This window comes from Ammospiza nelsoni, chromosome 2 (assembly GCF_027579445.1).
Source record: "Ammospiza nelsoni isolate bAmmNel1 chromosome 2, bAmmNel1.pri, whole genome shotgun sequence".
NCBI classification, from domain to species: domain Eukaryota; kingdom Metazoa; phylum Chordata; class Aves; order Passeriformes; family Passerellidae; genus Ammospiza; species Ammospiza nelsoni.
In genome coordinates, this window is record NC_080634.1 from 41,028,176 (window position 1) to 41,052,153 (window position 23,978).

At 47.8% G+C, this 23,978-nt stretch overlaps 1 protein-coding gene across 1 annotated transcript; it reads left to right on the plus strand.

The window, feature by feature from the left end:
* The first annotated feature begins 13,808 nt into the window (after positions 1-13,808).
* On the plus strand, positions 13,809-23,531 carry ENDOD1 (endonuclease domain containing 1). The gene is made up of 2 exons (XM_059466566.1): positions 13,809-14,240; positions 19,485-23,531. The coding sequence occupies exons 1-2, from the start codon at positions 13,947-13,949 to the stop codon at positions 20,616-20,618; spliced, it is 1,428 nt and encodes a 475-aa protein (XP_059322549.1). The 5' UTR covers positions 13,809-13,946; the 3' UTR covers positions 20,619-23,531.
* Positions 23,532-23,978: the final 447 nt, after the last annotated feature.

The following is a 23,978-nucleotide window of genomic DNA, read 5'->3' on the forward strand; positions in this document are numbered from 1 at the left end:
TATATTTAACACACTTCCTAAGAGAATTAATACAGCATTACTTTCTAACACAGCAGATGTAATATTCATTTTAATATTTGCAAAAAGCCAATCATAAAATACGCATTTTTCACAAGGGTCTGGAACAGGGTGCACAGGGAAGCCAAGGATGCTCCATCCCTGGAAGCATCCAGGGCCAGGCTGGACGGGGCTTTGAGCCATTCGACAGGGGGTTAGAATAGGTGCTCTTTAAGGTCCCTTCCATCCCAAAGTGTTCTGTGATTCTGTAATCATTGCTGTCTGTGTAAAGAAGCCGAAGGACAAACGACAATCACTAAGGAATTAAATTCCCCCTCTTAAAATGCAGCTCCCTCCTTGTGTTTATCGCTCCTTTTAGATGCACTTTATTGTCAAGCTTCTGTGAATCCACACTTATGCATGTGAAGTAAAAGGCTCTCTGATGTACCTACAAGTGAGCACAGAAACATTTTCCCGAGTGCCGGACATCCAAAATGCAATTTAGGAGAGAGCCCACAAGAGGTCCCACAGATATTGCTGTCCAGGGAGCTACAGTGACCATGGCAATTGCACCCTTTGCCTCAACGAGCCGTCAGAGAAAGCACTTGGAAGAACTGGACCTTTAGTACAGGAAAAAATCAAATATTTTAAGCAAGTTAAGCTTCGCTCTGAAGTTGAATAAATAGTGGCTGTAATTAGTGTGTCAGGTCCTCAAAGCTATACCTGTCAGTAACTAAGTATCCAGCATTGCATTTTCTCATCTACAAGCCTCTGTCAGCACCCTGTGAAATGGGTTTATGATTTCTGCCACTACTAGCAGTTTAAACTCAAGATCAAACCTTGCAGAGAAGTCTGGCTTTGGGAAATTGGTGTTGTTGGGCTACAGCTCGCAGCAGCCTGAACTGAGTGCATCATTCTGCGATGGTGGGTGTTACTCCTAGATTATGGATCTGTGGATGCACTGACTGTTATGCTAATTTGACTTTCGTGGTGCAGCAGAATGTCATGTTTTGCTCATTTCCTGAAGGCAGTGCCTACTGTCCAGTTGTAATATCCATCTGGCAGAAGGTATCAAGTCTTGATTAAAGACCTCCAGAACTGAAGGGACCTCTCCTGCTCTTGGGTTAGAGGAAAAGGCAAGCATTCCATTGTGTGTAAAAAACTACCACAGTCCCTGCTCTGAACAGATTGGAAGATTCCTCAAATAGTAAAGGAATGGCTTTGTGGCTTTGGCCAAAATTGTTCCCCAGGGAGCTTCCCTTCCCCCAGATTGTGTGTACCAAGATTTGGTTTATGGTCAAGGGCTTGATTTCCTTGAGCGCTAAAGAAGGATATTGGTGAAGTGGAGGTGCCCGAGCCCAGACTCCTAAAAATACAAACTCAGTTTTGTTGCAGAAGCACCTAACCTTCACAGGTGCACAACTTTTGGGTTTAAAGATGTCAAATCACACAGAGTTTTTCCCAATCTTGAACTTGTTTGTGTTTAGTTTAGGAGTAAGAAGTTTAGCACGGTATTGTCTCCAGGGCCTAACAATAACAGCTGGTCTATTCCCCAGCTCAAATGCTCAGAGAGCCTTCACCCAGTAATTATTCTCAGAGCACATCCACACTCATCAATAGCACCATCAGCTTCTCAGTCCCTCTGGGTCGTATCACGGAGCTCCTTCCCAAGCAGAGCTTACCCCACACATGGAGAAATATTGCCCCACCAGGCAGGCTTTGACATTTAGGGGCATTCTCTGTGTGGTTTGGACTAGCCAAGCCTAAGTGAAGGGATTAAAGATCCACCAAAATGCAGGGATGTAGAAGGGGACACCACTCAGGTTCAGTGGTAAAGGTGGCAAGTGTGAATTCCTGTGTCCTGGATTCTGCATTGAAATGTCATCAGATAATGTAAGCAAGTAGACAATAACAAATCCACAGATCTTCCCCCTTCCCATGGCTGCTCCAGTCTTTGCTGAGCAATTTGGCTGTGGCAATGCTTAGAAAGGTATTATGTGCTGCATGGAAAACATGAAAAGCAGAAGTCACCACTTCCCTTGATCATTTCCTTCAGTGATTAATTATCCTCACAGTTTAAAACTGTACTTTATTTTTAATTTCAGTTGTCTTTGTTTCCAACCACGGGTGCCTTTTGTGCCTTTGTGTGGTAATTTTAAAAGACTGTGTTCTCACTAGGTATTTATACTTTGTAATCTAGTCTTGCTGCTGCCTAGGCTCTTCTAGTCTTGGGATTGTTTTCTTCCTCACACCAATTATTTGAGGGCTTTTTCTTGCTCTCTATCCAATCCATCAACAACAAAAATATAAAAACTGTTTCAGCATCAGCTCCATCAATGTGAACTAGAGAGATGTAATCATTTTCCTACCACAGCTTTCTATGTAGTTGTTTATCTGAGGATCACGCTGGCCTTTTTACCCACACCACTGCACTGGGTGAATCCAGGTATATGTCCATGGTGACTCTTGAATCCTTCTCAGAGTTGTCATTATCTGGATTAGAAAATTCCATGTAGTCTTTGAGCTGCAATAAATAAACATATTTGGTTGTGTTACAGGCATCGGTCTTAAAAATAAATCCTTTGCTGGTGTCACTGACATAGCCTCTTAGTGTCCCAAATCCTTTATGGTACCTTACACATTCTCAGTGCAATTTTGTATTTGCTTGTGGATCACACCAGGAGACCGGCATTCTTTGGTTATCCCAGTGCTTTAGGATATAGGTCTCACCAAAGTGCTGGTCCTTCTCTGAGATCATGGCAGGACTGAAAACAACATTGTGTCCTGACAGAGAACAAAAACATTTCTAAAAACCTTGTGCCTGTCTGGAGCCTTGTTAATGTTTTTCTCATCTACTTCTTGGCCTGCAGTGTTATGAAGATTGTTTATGTTCCTAATGGACTTTAAAAACTCCCTTTTAGCCTTGCCAGTGTAGGGATTTTTTCCTGTTTCCTGTGTAATTTTTCTGTTCTTGAAATCTTTCAATGTATATTCTTTGGGTTTTGGTTCCCCTTTCTTCCATCTCTAGCATTCTTCTTACTTATTGATTTTCACAGATTTTTTTCCTGGATCCAGAAAGGCATTTAGTTGAAGCAATTGTAATTCCTGAGTTCTCATGTCTCCCACTGTAGGCTGTCATCTTCCCACCCTTAAAGTACAGCAGAACAATGTGCAATCTCCTCTTTCAGAGCAGTGCTCTGAAGGTGAGCATTTTCCCCAGAAAGGCAGAGGTTCAGTGCTGGAATGGAAATCTCCCAGCTTGAATTTTCCCCTTGCCTCCCGTTTCTTGAGAGAGCCTGTTTTTGGCCATCTGAGGCCCAGCTTGCATGGCTGATCAGCAGTAAATGTCAATCCTGTTTCTGCCTTGGAGTGGCCACAGCACCACAGCACCGTTTCCTCCCTCAGGACACTGTGTGCTTTGAAGGTTTGTGTCTCCTGCTAGGAAACAGATACAGAAGGGCACAGGGGATTGTCAAGAGTGGAAACTTGGTGCAGGAATGCTCAGCATCCAAACCAGCCTTAAAAGAAGTTCGTGGGAAGTTGCTGTTTCCTTGATTGGAAAAAGAATAGAAGCTGGGCAGGGCTGTGAGTCAGCTGGTGAGTCAGCAGGGGCTGCTTTCCGATGTTGTGTTCCTTTGCTCTCTGCCACACCTTCCCTGCTGCCTGCCATGGGACAGTAAAGGCCATTTACTGCTGCTTCTCTCTGCTCACAAAGTCATTCCAGCCTGTAGCATCTGCCCTGACTCCTCCCACTGCACCATCTCTCCAACTCTCTGCTTCTGTGCTCCATTCCATTTCATTCCATTCCATTCCCTGAGCTGCTGGGATTTTTGTGCCTTCAGTACTCCAGTCATGGGTGCATTTAGCAGCTGCAGACTCTTGCTTTGCAGCAACAGAGACGTGACCTAGATTGTGACATATTCACCACAGAGGAAAAATCCCAGGAATGAGCAGGAATTCCCTGGAAGAAAAGACACAGGATGAGGGGCTGATCTGGATCCTCCCGAGGCATGATGACCTGCATCAGACACCGCAGACTGTGGCTCCTCAGCCAGCCATTAAACGAGCCAGACCAGTGCTGCAAGTCCAACACACTGGGATTTGAATACATCTTCTGTCAATGGTTTCTTCTCTGTCTGCTTCCCCACAGCACGGCTCTCTGCTGAGATCCCAGTGCTTTTCCAACGTGAGCCATGATGTCAGCCAAAAGGCACTCAGGGACTTGGGGAAGGGAGGGTGCTGCAGGAAGGAGTGGCGCCCCAAGACACACACAGCTAATGCTTCCTGGACTCACGGTCTTGGATGCATGCTCAGCTCCATGGAAGCTCTCTTGTTTCTACTCAAGGGATTTTTTTTTTAGCTTGGACAAAGCAAATAATTTTAGCCATGCACTATTTACATCCAGGCAAGCAGCCAAGACATACCTCTGTCGATGGTTGCATCCACTTTTAAGCAAAAGTCCTACTGTTTTATTTATTAACCAAACATTTCTAATAGCCAAGCTAATTTTATCCTTTCCTTAATGCTGGCTGACGATGACTCAGTCTGGCTGGGAGGAGTCTCAGGAGCACGGTGCCCAGATTTTGAATACTGGTGTTATAGGAGGGAGGGGCTGGCTGTCCATGTTCCACAGTGGCTCTGGCCTTGAATCTGTTCACTTTACCTCTCCCTTTGTGTAGGTGTGGAATAAAGCAACCAGTGAAGTAATTCACAAGTGAGTTTGTTAGGCAGGGTGGAGTGGAGATGACCTTGTCTCTGTAAGAGTCAGCTGCAGCTATAACTTTTAGCAACAACATCAGGAGCTGGTACACATACTTCTCTGGAAGTTTTTTAATGTTTTAATGCTTTATCTATATTTTCTGTCTGAATCAGTCCTCATTTTATGTGCATCTCTCCCTTAGCTTTAGGCTTACTCTCATACCACTCCAGGTAAGTGAGATATCTAGTCTAGGCAAATCTTTAGGGCCATTTATCTGTTCAGTGGACAGTGACAGGTTCCTCACCTCAAGGGAGGTGATTCACTCCCTTGCTTGAGCAATCCCAGCAAATCCTGCTCTATATTTCACTAGTAATTTACAAAGCAACCAGAAGATGTGGAATTTACAATGTAAAACTATCTAAAAAGATGAGGTTAAGTTAAATGAGATCCTTCTGGATTCAAAATTTCAGTTACTGAAAGTTTCAAGATGCAGGTAAGTACTTCTTGTAAACAGGGCTCTAAGGAATAGAGAACCCAATGTGGAAGCACAGAATCTTCTAGTTTATCTCCAGTCTCCAAACCAGGAATACAAGGAAGAGTTTATAAGAACAGTGAAACAGCTCTCTGTCACCCTGAACAAGTTAAAACACAATTCAGGTTCCTTTCCAGCAACATCTCAGTAGTGCAGTCCTCAAACCAATTGAAAGAAGGTCAGCCATAGGATCAATTTCTACTACCTGCAAATATGCCACACAAATATAATATGTGTTCCTACCTAAGAGGATTCTAGCTGGTATCAGCCAGCAGTGAGTTCCCTTAACCACTGTGATAACCTTTAGTTATTCTTAGTTATCCTTTATTTACTGAACTAGCACACAGAGTAAAGGGTTTGGCCAGTAATGAGGCCTCTCGGGCTTGAAAGAGTTTTAATCAGCCACATTGTTTCTTTCAGACGTGGGCAGAAGTGAGTTTATTCTGATTCAGATGGAAACAAAGAACAAGAGCTGGAAAAACAATGAAATCCCCATAAGTGGGATCAAGCAGGTTGTTTTTCTTTTAGTTCTTGATTGCAAATTCACAGTATTTTAGCTTCTGGGCCTCAAGGGAGCCTTTTGCTTTTGTGGAACTAAGTGCAGAGGGCTGGCACTCAGGAAACTCTTATTTTCTTCCTAGCACTGCCACTAGCCAGGGGACCTTGAAAGAATCACCCCCTCCCCCCAAATCTTGTGCATTTCCCTTTTTGTAAAATCACAAATAATTGACCAAGGACTTTTGCTCTGCAACTTGTAGATGTAATGTCCCATTTAAGTGCAGGCTCTGAAGTTTTATTTCCCATATTACAAAGCCCATAGGGCTTTGACATTTAATTTTACCATCAAAACCATCACCTCTATTTGAGCAAGACTTGTGAACTGGGTCCTGTTGTGGGACTCAGACTAAGGATAGAGCAGGCTTCTCTTACCTGATCAGTAACCCTGACTTAAGCCATTTACAGATTACACCAGCCTGGCAAAACTTGTTCCCTTCCTGGGTTTTAATCTCTGCTTTGTGATTTGTGCAGAAAGATGGGAGGGGTTCAGTTGAAGTTCAAGTGGTTAATACTGGTTAGGAGTAAGAACACATGATTAGCAGAATTGGTTTGTTCAGGATTTCTGGTGGCCAGTTCCTTCAGCTGAACATGGAGCTCCACCATGGGTTAAGCAGGAGGCCTTTTGAACGGGGCATTGCATGCTCCCCTGAAGACTTGGAGCACACCAAGGAGGTGTGTGTGCTGCAAAGGCCTCTGCAGATGTGCCTCATCTTGGCAAGACTCTGCCTGTTTCTGTATCACTGCTATTGAGGATGAGTAATTGCATCCAAGCTTTGCAATTCCCTCCCTTTTCCTGATCTCCTTGTCCAGTTGCCTGTCATGAGCATGGTGAAAGCAGCCACATCTCTGTCCCTGTAAACACATGCACAGTGAGCAGCTTGACCTCATTGCTCCTGTCCAGAACTATCTTACTGTGCCCCTAATGACTTGGCTTTGCTATCCTTGCAGGTAAAAATTTAGGCAGGAAGAGAGGGAGGAGGCCTGGTGCTGTGCAAGGTGCTGCATCCCACTGGTGGGGAGTCCCACCCACCAGAGCACGGCAGCTTGTGAGCAGCTGTGGAGGAAGGACCGAAAGAGCTGGTGCCTGTAGGGGTAGAGCCTGCACAGGAATGTTTGGCGTGTGATGAATGTGCCTCACTGTTTACATCTCTCCCCCCTTCAAGTTTTCTTTGTGCGGGACCCTGCCTACTCCAGCAACTCCAGCTCCTGCAGTGTTTACCAGCTATGAGCTTGGTAGTCCGTGCTTCAAAGCACTTCCCATCAGGTGTAAGGATGCTCAGTTAGGAACATGTGGGGTGGTTACACAGGCCTTGTGCTGGAGGGAGGTCAGAAGGCTGTGGTGCTCTCAAGGGAGTTCTGGCTCCTTTGGCTGCTGCACACAGGAGATTGAGAGCACCATGTCCTGGCACAGGGATCGCTGCTCAGAGGCACTGCAAGCAGGGTGGTCCAGGCTGCACTGTGAGACTCTTGCTCTTGTGCTTTCACTAGAGAACTAAGGGGCAGAAGGGGATTCTCCTTCTGACTATTTGTGCAAAGGTCAGTTGCAAGCCGCCCAGAGCATCAGAACAGTGACTCCTGTCACTGGCTCTTGCAGGGGTGAGACACTTGAGGCCAAACCTCCTCTGCCTCCTGATGGAAATAAGATCTAAACCTCAATTTCCTAGATGCTGAACTAGCTTGAGAGAGACAAACAAAGTTACCTTGAGCTTGAGAGAGACAGAGTTAGCTTTCCTCAGGGACTTTGGGTTTTGCACTTGTAATTTACCTGCAATCCCAACAGCCACCTGTTTGTTTAGAGGTCTAATTTGAGGCCAGAACTTCCTTCCACCCTGCTGTCAGTGTGACTAAAAGCATTGCTGCTTTTTTATTTTAGAGGAAATATCCTGTCCTGGCTGTTGTGCACTGATGCTACTCTGTGAACTCTAAGGCAGAATCTGAGCCCTATATTCATGGTAGTGACAGGATCCTGGGACTGGTGATTGTGTTTTCCACATCTGATTTTTTCCCTAGGCAGTACTGGCCAAGAAGAAACATATGTGGAAAATATGATATTACATTTATTCGTAGAGCAGTTGCTATATATATATTTCAGTAGCAAGCCAAGGCCTGAAATGAGAATGGAGAAAGAGCTGCTCACTCTTCTCTCACACAGCCTACACACTTAATTTTTCATGAACTAAGTCTCTGTGGTGGCAGGAGTACATTAGATCCTGCCTGAGGTTTGTCTGACCAGCTGTGGGGATCCTGGGTTCACTTTAAGCTGGTGCAGAGACAGAGGCACAGCTGGAGGTGCCACCTCATCCTCACCTGGCCATGTAGAGTGATGCAAGTCAGAGCCTTGTGGTGCCTGCCTCTCTGCTTTGGCTGTTGGGATGAGTGGGCTCCATAGGGGCCTCTCCATGGCCAATCTGAGTGGCACAGAGGGCGCTGGAGCTGGGGGGCCGCTGAAACCTCAGAGCCATCTATCAGGTCTGGCCAAACCTTTAGTGCAGAACATCTCACTCCTCCTACTACTCCTTGGTTCCAAAAACACAGTGCTGTTTCTGGAGACAGGCAGTCCTGGGTGTGGTTACTATCTTGCCTCTTGATTAGAGGTTCTGGATCCCGCCAGCAGGTTTAGCTTTCTCAAGGGTTATGGCTTTCTCCTTCCCTCTTCTGAAGATGATGCAAGCCTAACAAGCCTGTACTTCTAATTTTCTTCCCACTCACTAGTCTTTTGTCAATGCAGACTGTCAGGAGCTCTCTCACGCCTTGTTTTGGGCAGCATGCAGCACAGCAAGCTCTCAGCGTTGACTGAATCACACCGCGCTTTTGAAAATATAAAATAAAACAAATAGTAAAAAAAAATCAATATTAATACCTAGAAGAAAAGCATGTAAGTGGATAACTTCCCTGTACAAAACAGATTTAAAGTGTGGAAGAACTGTTGTGGCTCTGACTAATTGACAATCTGTAAAACAAAGGCCATTACAGTTGAGACATCATCTCCTTTTTTTTAGCTGTTATCATGTTAAAAAGCACCTCCTAATTTAAAGAATGGACATACTGCAGCTTTCAGCAGATCTCTAAATAGCTCATTTTGACAGATAATCATTTGCACTATTAAAAACATTGCCTTATACTGCTAATCTACATCCATCCTGCTTTTGCTGTCTAGCATGGGATTGTCATTGTGCTTCTTTTAGACAGTCTGAAGATTAACAGAGATCTCTTGGGTATGAAGACTGTGATAAAATGCCAAAGGAAGCAGCATTTGGATTTTCTTAATTTTATTCAGTATTTATGCAATGCATTTATACTTCATGATGCATGGTTCATTTATACTTTACAAGGTGCCTGTCAGACTTCCACTGTGCAAGTTTTTGTACAAAATGAGAATGTCTCTATCCTAACGGTGTTACCATCCATAGATAAATGTGGGTGTTTCACTCTTCCCAGTTGTCACCTTTTCCTCTGATTGTACACCGTGGACAACTTCCTCCATAATGTTTTGTTTAAAACTTAACGCTCTTTTTCTCTTCTGAATTCAACTGTGACACCACTTCAGAGCATCCACTATCTGCTGTGAGTGGACACTGAGTCTGGACAGGAGAAAATGCAAGTGAAGAAGCAGAGGAGCCAGAGCAGCTTCCTTGGCAGTCTGAGGCATTCGTGGCCTCTCCCAGGGCACCCTTGCTAGTGAGCATCATGGCAGAGCTGAGCAACAAAGCAGCACTGCCAGTGGAGGGCCATTCCTCACCAGCACCAGGGACATCATGGGGAAGGTGGGAAAACAAAAGGCAGCAGAGATTGGCATCAAAACCTCACTTTAGGTGGGACTCAAAATCCCAAAAAATGTGGTTTTATGTTCTTCCCTAGAGTTCGTTGTCCTTCTGCCCACCCCTTCCCTTGCCCTTGAATCTCTTAGTTACAATAGGAAAATTGTTTCCCTCTTGCTTTTCCCTGTAGCTCAGCACTGGGCTCCCTTCCCAGAGCAAGTTTTTAAACTGATTTTAAAAAAAGACTGTTTCCCCATGAGACAGTGAGGAGGCAGATGTGCTCTCTGACATGCCATGGCGTGTCTGCTGGCACTGCTGTGCTCCAAGTCCAAGCTTGGTATGCCTACTGAAACAAAAGGTGTCTCTCTGATGAGACTGCTTGCCCTTGGAGACACTGTCTTCTTCCTTTTCTTCTCAGGAGAAAGAGACAGTCACATACAACACTTGAGTCTCACAGAGGCCATGATAGGAGACTGGAGATCCAGTCTGGAAAAATATTTGGAATCAAGAATGTTTTGAGAGGCTAGGGTAGAGGGGTCAAGCATGTGAGTGGATAGATTTTCTATTTGTAGCAAATCCAGTGTCAGTCGTGTGAACAGAGACAGGGCTGGAGAAGAAGTGTGGGAAAGCAGACAGACAAGCCTGGCAGCTTCTTAATGGCTAGAGAGTTTGGATGCTGACATGCTTTTCAGGTTTGTTTTGCAGGGAGGTATTCTTCCTTTTGAGACATTGTTCTTGATGCTTGTTCTTGGTCCTGCTCTTGACCCTTGGAGAAAAACTGCTCATCTATGGCAGGTCAATGAAGATGGATGTAAACCTTTCATTTTCCTTTCCCACTATTCCTCCTCATATTTTCTCTTCATTTTCTTATCACAAGAGACTTTCCTCAGATTTCTCTCATCATCTCACTTGACCTGTCAGAACCCGCACACCTATTTCCATTTGTTTTCCTTCTTCACCTTTTCTTAGCACCCTACATTTTCAGGAATGCAGATCCTCCTTCACTCTAATTTTTGCCCAATATCTTCCTTTTCCTGCTGGTCAATGCCATTTTTTTGGATCCTTACCTCTTTTCTTCCCTTCCTTCTCTCCAGCTTCTCTTAATTTTCCCCAACACTCTACCTGTGTCATGCCTTGCAAACTCTGTGTCTATACAGTTTGTTGTCTACAGCCTCTCTTGTCTCCCACAGCCTCTGCCTGCCACTGAGTGATCAGCTTCCTCATGAGGGGAAGAGGAGGGGCAGGCACTGATCCCTTCTCTCTGGTGACCAGTGGCAGGACCCAAGGGAATGGCCTGAAGCTGTGCCAGGGGAGGTTTAGGTTGGATATCAGGAAAAGGTTCTTCTTCCAGAGGGTGGTTGGACACTGGAACTGGCTCCACAGGGAAATGGTCACAGCACCAACCTGACAGAGTTCAAGAAGCATTGGGACAATGCTGTCAGGTACATGGTGTGACTCTTGGGGCATCCTGTGCAGGGCTAGGAGCTGCACTTGATGATCCTGTGTGTCCCTTCCAACTGGGGATACTCTGCGATTCTATGATCACTTTTCTCACGTGTCCCTTTGGCCACATCACTCTGCATCCTCTCTGGGTTCCCTCTGCTCCATCACATGAAACATCAGGTTCTTGCCTGCACTGTTGGCATTGCTCAGCTTATTGCACTGTCACTCCTTGATGGGTTTGGAGAAGGCAGCCCCAGGTCCCAGGGCCACACTGCTGGTCCCAGGTCCACCAGCTCACACTGCCCATTGCCAACCCAATGTGTATTTTGCCAGAGTTCTTCTGCTCACATCAACAGCCTTAGGGTTGTTTTGAATCTGATCTTAACACTCCTTTTGGCATCAGCTCCTACAGGCATCACCACTATCACAGCCTATAGGCATCACTCCCTATGATGCCTATAAAAGTGTCTGATAGCAGAGAAGCTACTGCAGCACCAGCTCATCAAAACCTCTGGCCAACTCCATCTCGCTGTGTTTGAGCCCTCTGTCTGTGGTGCCTTGGCTGAGAATGTAACCTTCCTAGGGCAGGGCAGTCCTTTTGTCTTTATCTTTTTAGCATGGTGAGTGACACAGCACGATGGTGGCATGAGTCCCTTCAGTAGTAGTGATGTTAGCAAGAGAAAAAAATACACAGCTCTGTGTTCAAGGGTCACAACAGCTATCTTAAATGAGATAGAAACTGGACAGGCACCTCGTTTGGACAGAAAATCAAACTGGGAGCAGAGGAGTGGAACTCCATGCTGGCTTTCAACTGATGCTCCTCATGGGAGGTGAGAACCTGAAGCTCCTGCTCTTCAGGATGAGTCAGATTTAGCTGTTTGCTGGTAAATGCAGACCTGAATTAGCACACAGACCCCAGCCTCACACCCTGAAAGGAAAGAACTCCTCAGAGTTTCCCAAAAGCCCATAAAGCCCTTCAGGCTCAGAAGACAACTCAGGGCTGTACATCTGATGAGTCAGAGTTGCTGCTTTGAGGCAAGGGGTTGATTCACAGGTATAGGACAGACGCAGGATGTTTCCTGGTGGGAATCATTGATCTGTTCAGCTAGTGCCTGCTGTCATGCACATTTTGAGGCACCTCATGCTGCTTTTTCATTGGACTGGGACCATGCCCATCCTGAGGTAATGCATGCCAGCCTTGAAGTGGGGTGTTCAAATTCATTGTCTGACCTAGCTTTGCCTGGTAGTAGAGCTTACCAGGCTTATGAAAATATTTTCTTCTGCTGCCCAGGCAATTGCAAGTCTGGGATCAGAAAAGCACCTAACAGCAAAGGTTCAGCTTCAGTTCTTGATTTTCCAGGAGCCTTTTTACATCCAGGAAAATGAAATTTTATGTCTGTTCTTTCCTTTCCATCACCTTTCCTGAACATGACTAACTCTTTCTGGCAGGGCTGGGTGACCAGTCATCTGCCTGGACCAAACCCAAGCCCACTTACTACATTTCCTGTTGTTCCCCAGCCTGTCCAGGCTGCCTCCCCTAGCTGATATCACCACACCAAGAGGCATTGACGTATTTCCTTGTCTTGCTACTTCCAGAAGTCATCCCTGAGCAGAGGAATGATAGTCATACAGTGTGGTCTATTTTTAGCCTTTCACAGACTCCTTCTCTGCCCTTGGGCAGGCTCACCATCTTTAACCACTCACTGTTCCACCTCATCATTTTCAGTATGGACATAATCCTACCTTGTCTGCAAACTACTTGTGGGATGGTAGCACTTGGGAGGTTTTTTTGCTTGGAAATTGTATTACAAAAAGCACTTGTGCCCTATTGGCATCAACGATTTTTAAAGATTGTTGGCAACACAGCTGATGGCATCTCACTTCTTGGGTGGGAAAATGCTACCTTTTCTTGACTCCAAGGTACTGCTCTGTAATCCCTTTTCCATCTCCATTATTTTGAAAACATCATTTTCCCAGTCACTGAAGGAATGCTGCTTTTACCCAGCAGTGGCCAATGTATCATAGGCAGCTGCTTATTGGGTAGATGGTTACTCTATTGAACATAAACTCACGGGAGAAGCTTCATTTCCTTTTTTTTTGCCAGTTCCATAGGTTTGGCCAAAACGTTCTGTGGTGGATGCTGACTAGGGGTACGTGATCTGAGGGTCCTCATCCTTCTGCCTGTTGTTAATCTCCTCTGAGAGAGGGTCTCCCAAGATGAGGTGATGCTAGAGGGTTCTGAATTCCCCATATAGCACCAGGAGAGATGGGAGCTGAATGCCTTTCCCAAGCATCTAAGCAGCATTTGGCTGGCAGCAATAGTGATGACAGACACCCCAAAAAGGGACAAAGGGGGCTCCCAGCAGCTCCAATGTTGCCACCTCTCTTCTATCTCTCCCTCTCCTTTGGCCAGCCTCACAGCCGGAGAGGACGGCTAATACCTTCTTTGGGGTGGTGGAATCTGACTTTGCAGCATCCCCTCTGACAGCCTCAGGAACATTTCTGGCTGTGTCAGCCAAAATTCCTGCCGGAGACTGCTGCAATGCAGCACACCACACCCCCAGCCCGGACAGCCGGCGCTGCTGCTCGGCCCCAGCCCTGCCGCTGCCACGGCCGTCCCTGCTGCCGCTCCCGTTGCCCGGGAGCAGCGCCGGCGATCGCGGGTTGCTGGGCATCCCGTCCCGCGGGCAGCGCCCTCCGCCCGTCCGCCCGTCCGTCCGTCCGTCCGTCCGTGCGTGCGCGGCGTGTGTCGGAGCGCCTCGCGCACGTTCCGTGTCCAACGCGCCGCCCGCAGAACGCGCTGCCGCCCCGGGCACCGGCCGCGGTTTCGGATTGCATTCCCCGCACACCCCGGCTGCAGACGCTCCCCGGCCGCGCTGCTGCATGGACTCTGCGCGCAGGGCCCTGGCCGTACCCCGCGGAGGCACACGGCGCTCCCCTCGGCTCCAGGGACTGCACCATGAAGACGTCAATTGCGTTCTTGCTTTGCATCTCGCTTTTCCCAGGCTTTTCCCAGGGCAGAGTTGTTAGGAAGGATGAAGCTGGTTTTGCCGAGTGTAACGTGTTCTTCGCAGGACAAGTCCCACCCGAAGGATTTACGGAGCCGTTCCATGTGAAAATCTGTCAGCAGTACAACAAAGAGCCACGCTTTGCAACCCTCTACAGTACTAAGGACAAAATCCCTCTTTATTCGGCTTTTAAGTTTACAAAGTCAGCTCAAAGTGGGAAGGAGAACTGGCTGGTTGAACCGCAGGTAAGGCAGCTTTTCCTTTGCTGAAAAGCGACTCTTCCTGGAGAACGTTTCCTCTGGGGTGAAGCGGGGCTAGAATTTGGCAGAGGAGGCAGGAGCTCTGCTTGTTGAACTTGTGTTGGTGTGAATTTAGCATGAGCAGAACTTATTTTTGTGCTTGGAACTGAGCAAACAAATAGTTTCTTGTCCCAGGGAGCTTGTAATGAAAACGGAGAGGCTGCTGCATGAAAGTGCAGTGCCAGGGGAGAGGAAAGCCCTCTCTGACACCCGTGATGTGTTTGTCCTGCCCAGCCAGCTCTTGTGGGCAGGGAGCTGCTGGTGGGTTAAACATTGCAGTGTCAAATTCAAGTTTGTTCTGCTGCCAGTATGATCACAGTGTTGATAGGGGCTCTTTAGCTTCACTGAGCAGAGATAAAGCATCCATTTGTGGTTCACCAAGTTGATGCTGCAGCTTTTCAGTGTGTCCCAGTGTTGCAGACTGAGGTAGGAAAATGAGTTGCTGTGTTGTGGGGCGTGCAGGTTACAGTCAGGTCAGAAATATGAAGTATAAAATTAATTTTTCCAGAGCCTCAATGATTTTTGTCTGCCCTGTCACTTGGCATGTTTAAGCAAGGCCTTCAGGCTGTTCAATTTAATGGAAATCCTTTAAAAACTGGTGGTGCTGTAAGAAAACTTTAGCTCTTCTCGCCCCCTCCCCACAATGTTTTAGATTTTTCAGCAGTGATAATGACGAATATTGCCGCAACATCAGGCTACCCCATCTGTTGAGCTCAGGAGAGATTATCAGTGTGCAATGTGCTTTGTTAGGGCAGGAGTGGCTGCAGAGTCAGAGCAGTGTGTTGGGAGTGTGGCCCTCAGCTACTGGATGTTGCCACTATCCAGTGGCAGCTCACCCCTCTGTCAGGAGAATGTTGTGCTTATTTCTCTCATGTGTGGGGATGAGAAACTAAGGCCACAAGGCCACAGGCATTGAAGACAGGAGATATTAAGTGGTTATCTTAGCCTGGACTGTCTTCTGGCTCTCTGGGCTGGGTTTTGAGTTGCAGGAGTTTCTAAGGGCGTTTTGATCTGAGCTCCTTCCACTTCACAGGTAAGCTTTGGGAGCTTGCCCTTTTCAAACAGAGGAAACTTTTTGCAGAATCTGTCCTTACTGAGTTGTGGAAGGGTGGCAGATTTTTAAAGTGCAAAGGGGACCTAGGCTGGCAGAATCCTTGGGCAGTGCCATGGAGGCAGCAAGGTAAAGCAGCAGAGATGAGATCCTTTCCCATTTGCCTTGGCCAGTGACACTCTTCATCACCTCTAGCCCCCATATCTGCTCCGGCTTCTTGTGGTCCAGCTCTCCCAGTCCACCTGGGTAGGCTCAGGAGCTGCTCCTGCCATGGAGCAGTGGCCAGCTCCCCCCATCACCCTGTAACTTTGGTCCCCCTGGACCTCCCTTGAGCTGCTTCTCTGCCCTTCCTACTCCATCCTTTTTGACCCCTCATCTTGTCTTGGCTCCTGCCAGCACTTCAGAGTCCCAAACCTTGTGTGTCCTGTCACCAAAACCTTCTGCAGCCTCAGAAATAATAGGGCAGGTGCTGCCTTTATTTGGTCTGGCTTCTCCAGAGCAGCCTCACAGGTTGACTGTAGTTCATAGTCAACACTAATGGGTCTCCTTCATCCAGAACTGAAATGCAGATGTCCCTTAGCAGCACCTGCTCTGCAGCATGGCCCAGTGAGCTCCTATCACCAATTTCCTGGGTAATTTCCTTGCCAAGACAGGCATGGCTGGGTAGGGGCTGCCTCTGCTGCACAGTGGCATGTGCTTGCTCATGGAGATGCAGACACACAGCAAACGGAAAGAAATCACTATAAAAACACTCTCAGCACTCCAGTGAGGGCCTCAGAGTTGTCATATGCGTTTTTTGGGATAATGATGTAAGCGGTGAGGGCACCATCTCACTCCCTCCTCAGGAATGTCTGCAAGAGAAACAAATGCCAAATGTAGCACAGAGGCAGTAATTGGGTGAGAAGTGTGAGGAATGTCAGTGCCACCCACCGCAGATTGGCAGCTGGAAACAATGAATTAATTCAGCAATTAGTGAAAAATTAGAGAGCAGGAAGGGTAGGCTGATGAGCAGGGTACTGATGGGACTCCTCCGGGCACAGGTCTGAAAACATGCTCTGCCACAGATTTCCTAGGGGTTGTGAGCAAATCACTAAGGTGTCTTTTACCTCACTCCATTTTGGTTGTCTGAAAATCTCTGTTTGATTCTTTCTGTAGCTTAGAGAGAGCTGGAAAACTCCGGAGTTGCTTTTTCCATCCTAATTTATGAGGGGCTGGATGAATTACCTTGTGTTTTCATTTGGTTAATGGCCACCACCAGGCAGACAACCAAGGTGGGATTCTTGCCCAGCTCTAGTGCAGCTAGCTCTGAGCTGCTCCTGCAATCTCTCTTAGTAGAGAGTCAAGAGAACAGGCACTTCTAGAGCCACTGGTGAATGTCCTACTGCAGAAACTTCAGTGTAAGGTGCAGTGTGCCTCTTCTCTGAGGTATGAATCCCAACTAAGATTGGATTCAACATTTCCACTTCAATAAAGGTGCAAAGGTGCCTGAGGAAGTGGTGGTGGGAGAGGGAAGCTGAAGTTCAGGGATCCTACATAGCAGGGTGGGGAAGGTGGGGGGTGGCAGCGTCCTGCCTTGTTACATGACCAAACTCAGTGGAAGCTGCCTGCCCTAATAACTGTGTGGTGCCATACTTCTAATCCCCCTCTGCCTCTGTCCCTTCTGTCAAACTGCGCCCTCCACTTAGTGACACACATCAATATTGTTATGTGCTAACTTCCATACAGGCTGCAGGCACATTAATTTTTAAACCCCCATTCTATGACAGGGAGTTTATCTGTCTGCTTGGGTTTTGCCCTAAGCTCTTCCAGGTTGTTTGGACAGGTGGCTTCATGGCTGACTCCATGAACACAGGTATGTTTTGGGGTGACACAAGCCAGAAGCTTTTTGAAGCAGGGAGGAAAGGTATCTTGCAATGCAGATTAGATGCAGTGCTGAGACAGCCTGCCTTTGGGATTGAGCTGGAGGAGGCATGGAAACCTCAGGTGCACATTAGTTATGACAAACCATAATAGGAGTTATTATAAGCATAATTAGGTGATGTCAGAGCCTGACACATGAGCAGCACACAGTTGCATTTTTGTCATATTCTTTTTTAATTGCATCCAAACAATCTTGGTGGTAGGTGCAAAGGCCTGCAACTGGACAGGTAACCAGGGACATATTTTCTTGATAGGATCCTCAAGGTTTGCATGCAGCAGCTCATAGGGAGAGTTTGTTTTGCTTCGTGTAAGTTGGTAATTCCTGCCAGGAGGCAGAGCTGATCCATTTTAGGTCTGTGTGTCCTTGTAGATTGGCAGCATTCACCATGGGAGTGAGGTGGGATGAGTGTCTCTGAGAGGATGTCAAACTCCAAAGGGTCATAACACTGAGGACAGATCCTGGACACAGCCTCACATCTGTGCCCAATCCCCCTCACCTCTTCTGTGCTATTAAACACACTGGGTGCATCCCTTGTCCCATGGCACACCATCATCTCATCAGAAGGGGAGAATGGCATGGGAAGGGGGGGGGGGCAGGAAGAGACAGCGATTTTGTGGAATGCAAAATGTCTGGCCTCATCAGCCAGCTGCAGCCTGTTGTTTGGGGTCAATGCAGCCCTCTGCAATGGCCAGGCTTGGCACTGTGACCAGGCTTGGTGCAGAGGGAGCCCTGTGCCTAGACTGCAGGGGTTTGGCTGGTGCAGGAGGCCAGCCAGAGCTCAGCTCCCAGGTGAGGGTGATGGACAGCTGCTGACACTGGCCCTTTCCCCCTGACAGGCCTGTGCAGAGCTGTGAGAAGGTGATGTGCCACTAAGAGGATGCAAACTCTGTGTAAGGTTGCAAGGACATAGTTGGGTATCTGTCCAAGTGCACTGCAGGGTGGTCAGGAGACAAGGATGGATGACCTGGCAGTGATTCAAGGTTGACTATGAGCTGTCTGTCATAGTGTCTCCAAAGTGCATATTATATAGTGCAGTAAACAATTTATGGGCCAGGGGCAAAGGCAGAAGGTTTAATTGGGCCAGCACAGTGTGGGGAACCTGAGGGCCACACCCTCTGAAACAGAGACTACAGAAGGCAGTGGCTGCCAGAGATCATCTGCCACCTCTGAACTTCTAGCAACATGTTCACCCTCTAATAATTTGAGGAACAAAATGACAATTTGGCACAGCCCTCTGGAGCGGCTGCAGGCAGTGTCAATAGGAATGACTATGGATCAGACAGAGCTGTGGTCACCTGAGAAGGACATGAACACACCCTGGCATTTAGTGCTTCTCCCACTGCTCTTTACCTCCCCTGCCCGCTCCCTTCCCTGGCGCGTGGCTCCAGGACAAATCCCCACTGCAGTAATTGCTACCTCTGGCTGCACTGCATGGAGCCGCAGACACAAGCAGGGAGCACAGATTCCATCGAGGGCCTTGGGTGATGGTACCCTCACCCATGTTGTGCCAGCTGGTCATTAGGGATGAGGTTCAGACTGTTAATGACATGAGGATCAGGTTGCTGATGACCAGCCCTGCAACAGCCCTAGGAGCTCACTGCTGTGTCTCCTGTTCGAGGTGGGGTAGTTCAGGTCATCTGACATGAACTTGCTTCATTCTTGCTTCTTACACAATAAGCAGTGAGAGGTAAATGCCTTCTCTAGACATCTTATGCACCATGGCTTGTTTGAGTTTTGTTTTTTGTTTGGTTTTTTTGTTTGTTTGTTTGTTTTTCTTTCCCCATGACTTGGATTTGATAGTTCAGAGAGTCTTAAGTTAAACCATGGTTAAGTTCTTAAGTGAACTGCAGGTACAACCACAGTAGGAGGTGAAAACATGACCCTAAATCTAGCCATCTGTTGGTCTTAAAATCTCTTCTAGGACAAATTACAAGTCAGAGGCCTGGTATGTGGTGCCTGGTGAGACTTTGAAGTCTGTGCTATGCTATATACCAGGCTGAGAGCTGCAAATATCCTTTGGAGCCTAACCCAATGTGTTTGGCTGAGAAGCTGAGTAGAGAATACACTCCTCTGAAGCACTTCAAGGAAAGTAATGAGAGGATGCAGGATATAATACAAGGCATGGCATGTACTAGTAGTGCTATGTCAGGGCTCATTTTACACGTTGTTTTCTAGGAAGGCGAATTGCATGCAGTAACGCTTCTCCCTACTCTTTCAGATAGATGATCCAGAAAATGACTTGCATGAAATGGTGCGTGAAGCTGATATTGGTGGCACTGTGGCCAACCTTGGTGCAAACCAAGCCCTGACCTCAGACTACGTGGGCTCTGGCTACGAGAGAGGTCTTCTCAATCCCAGTTTGCTCAATGAGAAGGATTTCCAGGTGGCCACTTACACACTCACGAATGCCGTCCCTCTGAGCCCAGCTCTGAGCAAAAGCTGGCACAGAGACATTGGGAAGGTAGTGGAGCAAGCTCTGATCCCTCACTGTTCCAAGATGGATCATCTATACCTCCTTGCAGGTGCAGTTCCTTCCAGTATCCAAGTTAAAGGCAAGGTGTCAGTGCCAGAGAGCCTCTGGCTGGCAGCCTGCTGTGATGCTTCAGAGGGATGGTCCTTGGGACTAGTGAAAAAAACCAGTGATGAAAACAGCTTGGCAGACCTCACAGTGAGAGAGCTGGAGAAGCAGCTTCTCCCAGGAGCTCGCTTTTTCAAGGGCAACTGTGGGAAAGGCAAACAAAGCCAGGAGAAAAGAGAAGCAGTACTGCAAGCTGTCAGTCAGATCCGCTCTGGAGAGCAAGTAGGAACAAATAACAATGAGGAGACCAAAGAGAATGGCTTGGTGAGAACAGTGGCTGGCATCATTGCTACCCCTTTCATCAAACTTCTGGAACTGCTCATCTACATCTTTGTGGAACTGGTGAAATTTGTGTTTTACTTTCTGTGGCTTGTTGTAAAGCAAGTTGTTGGCACAATTCTGGGTGGAGTCTGCAGCCTGTGGAATGAGATGGTGTCCTACCTTAAAGCCATCAGCATGGTGCTCATCAGCATCCCCTATGATGTTGGGAGAGTCATCGTCAACATCTTCCTGGGCTTCCTGCAAATTGTTCAAGATGCGATGTCCCTCACCTACGGGATCCTGAGCATCCCCGTGGAATTCATCCTTCACCTTGCTGCTTTCCCTTACCACTCCATCTGTGCCATTCCCTCTGTCCTTCAGGACATGACCACCGGGATCGTGGGCACCTTCTTGCTGGTCATCGATGCCATGGCCACGGTTCTGCATGGCTTTTGTTACCTAGCTTGGTACATCCTCAAACCGTTTGTGCCTAAAGGCTCTTCTGGTGACTGAGAGGAACAGGAACCAAGGCTGCAGATACATGGAATAAAGGAGGAGCGGGGCAATACTTTAAGATACGTGGCCAAATGCTGTCAATTTCATTCTGGTATTTATTGTAGTGACATTAATAATAATGAACTGACTGGGGAATTACAAGGAAGGCCAAGGCGGTGTCGCTTGGGGCCGCCACCACTGTAACTAGAGTTCTGTCTGCTGTCAAATGTTCGGGTTTTATCGGTGCGGGCCACTAAGTTTCTGTGATTTGCAGGTGTCAAGAGGCTTCCTCTGGGAAATGCACACTAAATGTGGTATGAGGTAATTTCTTTCTGGCTATGATGACTTACGCAGTGGCAGTGAGCTCTGCAGCCCTTCCAAGGAGCAGGTGGTGGTGGTTAGGGGAGGACATGAGTTACAGAGGGTTACTGGGACTTGATGAAAGGAGAGGCAGGCAAGAGTGCAAGGACTTGGGGGTGGGAAACAGCAGGGAGCAGAGTGAAATAGAGGCAAGGTCCTGCTATTGACTGCATTGCTCATTTCTCTGATGTCCCACTTGTGGAGGGGAGGCAGCTGGGTATATCTCACAGTCTTCAGGCCTTTCCAGACATCTGAAATTGCATGGATCTTGCTGCAAGGAAAGACCTACTTCCTGTTTTGTTTTTTTTTTTGCATGGTGGGAAAGCATTTTTCCTTAGCTCTATACCAATACCAAGGTTGTCTTCCTCCAAGCCTTCCTTGCAGTCTGGTGACCACTGAAGGTCTGAGCCCTGAATCTTCAAGATGTGGTGTTCTCTGAAGGTCTAAACCCACAAATACCTTAGCCCTGAAGCCCTCGTGTCTGCTCCAATGCCCAGCAGATCTGGGAGCCACACTTTTGGATTCAAATCTCTTGCAAACTGCCTTGTCTCCCTTGAGAGCTGACTGCTCCTGGAGCACACAGGGGACTATGGACTATCAGGTGGGAGGAGAGGCAGGAGGGATCCCGGGCTGCAGCGCTGGTTTTGCTGGGTGCAGATCCACACACAAAGAGACACCTTAATGTCAGAGGCAGAACCAACTGATCTTCTGCACTGCACATCCTCTCTGCTCACTCTTCACCCCTTCTTCCCTCTGCCAGCATGAGTCATGTCCCCCAACATCTGTGAAATTGGAGCTGGGGCACATGTCAGGGCTTTGCAGGGGACCATTAAGTGTTTGCAGCCAGATGAGGGGCACAGAGACATCTACCACTGCTGGAGAAGGGCACAGGAGTGCTGCCCTTCCCTGGGGCTCAGCAAGGGGCTTTGGATCTCTTGGTGCAGTTGCCCGCAGGAGGGAGGCTTCCTGTCTCAGCAGCATTTACTTTGGTGGGACTCCACGAAGTGTTTGGGAGTCCTACATGCATGGTTCCTTCCTTTCACACCCATCTGTGTCTCTCCCTCCAGTGCCAGCTTGGTGTGGACCCTGATCTACTGTAGCATCCCATAATGAGTCCCAGGAGTGAGCAAGCAGGTGCTGCCATCCCAGTGGTGCTGTGTTGGTGGTGGCCTGCCCTAGGTTGAAGAGAGCTCTGTTACTAACATGGCAGCTTTGCCTCTCTGCATCGTGCAGCAAGGCTGAGCTGGCGTGGATGGATTCAGAGGGAAAAGGAGATTTGGTTCATGATGGGACAGAGCTGTTTCTTTAGCTCAGGGACTGTGTTCAGTCCAACCAGATGTGTGTGAACATCCCAGCCCAGCACACCTGGCCAGGTGGCACCCTGTTCAGCAGTGATGCAGATGGCAAAGCTGGGGATGCCAGCAGTGGTGATGAAGTGGGGAAGCAGTGGCATGAATGGAAAGAGAGGATGACTCCTTGCCTTGCCCTTCATGGGCCACTGCTGTTTGGTGAAGAAAGAGAGGCTGTCTGCAAGCAGAACTGGCTTTGTTCAGAAGGAAAAGCAGCTTTTGGGTGCCAGTATGGGTTGCAGTTGGGTAAAGTCAGTGGCATTTTGATATAGGTATGTTGGGTGCAAGGTCATAGCTCCTAACAGGCAGAGAGCAGCCAGTGGATGCTCTCCAAACTGAACTTTGCATGTCTGCCCACTCAAACATGCCTGGTCTGCTGTCAAGACAGATGTGGAGCTGATTTCCCACTCCTTCATGAGACCCTGTCTTAACCCTGGTGCTCCTCAACAGCTACATGGCAGCTGTGAAGGCAGGAAAGAAGCTAGCTCAGGCCCCAGGGGATGCTAGGGTGGGGTGACAGGATCCCCAGCAGCTTCTGAAGGCAGGTGTGATGGTGGCAGCTCTCAACTGCAGCCCAAGCACTGGGGAGAAGGGGGAGCTGCCCCCCACAGCTGTCTTGCACCTTCTGTGTGACCTTTTTTCTGACCCATTTTAGCTGCATGGCACTGCACAGCAGCCAGCTGTGCACTTCCTGGGGCTCTTCCCTGCACCTGAGCCCAGCAGCCCCTGCATCCCAGGTCCACCAGGGCAGCTCTGCAGTCACAGTGACATGGGGGCTCATGGGCTGACAAGCAGCAGAGCTGAGGCACCTCAGGAGGTCTGCACTGTCAGTTTGCCACCACCATTGCCACCCCACCTAGCTCAGGCCAGCTTGTCTCTGCTGCAGCCATGGCTGCTGACAGCAAGCAGACAGTCCTTGAAATCCAGGGCGCTCCAGCTCCATAGGATTTGGGCAGAGGTGCAACAGTATTATAAAAATTGTCTTAACATGCTCAGATTTCAAATGGTAAGAACAGTAACTGGCATGGGGCATTTCTCTTCTGTGCTGCGTGTCTGAGCAGGCAGTGGGAAATCTGCCTTGAGCATCAAGCAATTATCACAGAACAAGCAACATCCTGCAAAAAAACCACTGTTTGAGATTCTTCTTATCTAGGCATGATTTATGGCTCCTGAGCTTTACTCTATCCTTGGAAAAATATGGCTTCAACAAAATAAAATGACTTTTCCTAAGAGGGGCTGGTATCATTTTCTGTCACAGAAATGCAAATGAGATAACAACCTAGGGTGTCCTGACTAATCAAGAAAACAGCAGCAGCACAGATTTTCCTTGTAACAGCTTGCAATCTGATATTAATGGCTCTTTTGAGCGTTTTGAACACCTTTTCTCTCTCAAAGCACTTTAACACTCAATTAATTAAGCTGCAGAATAAGTAGGTAAAAGCTGAGGTGTTGCAGGCAGTATGACTCTGTGTGTGCCAGAAGAGGGGATTGTTTTATTCTTGTGAGATGCAGTGAGATGCACCTGCAGTGCAGCATGTAGCCAGTTTCATACAGAAATCACTTCTCAGCTCACAGGGAAAAACTCCCTCGTGCGCAGTGCTGGTCCTTGGACTGGCTTTGTCACAATTTCCTTACCTTCTCTAACAGGGGTAATTATATTCCACTGAAG

Excerpts from the sequence above, each read along its gene's own strand:
- ENDOD1 (XM_059466566.1), top strand. The coding sequence starts at position 13,947 with ATGAAGACGTCAATTGCGTTCTTGCTTTGCATCTCGCTTTTCCCAGGC. Across the intron at positions 14,241-19,484 it reads ACTGGCTGGTTGAACCGCAG|ATAGATGATCCAGAAAATGA; the intron begins GTAAGGCAGCTT and ends CTACTCTTTCAG.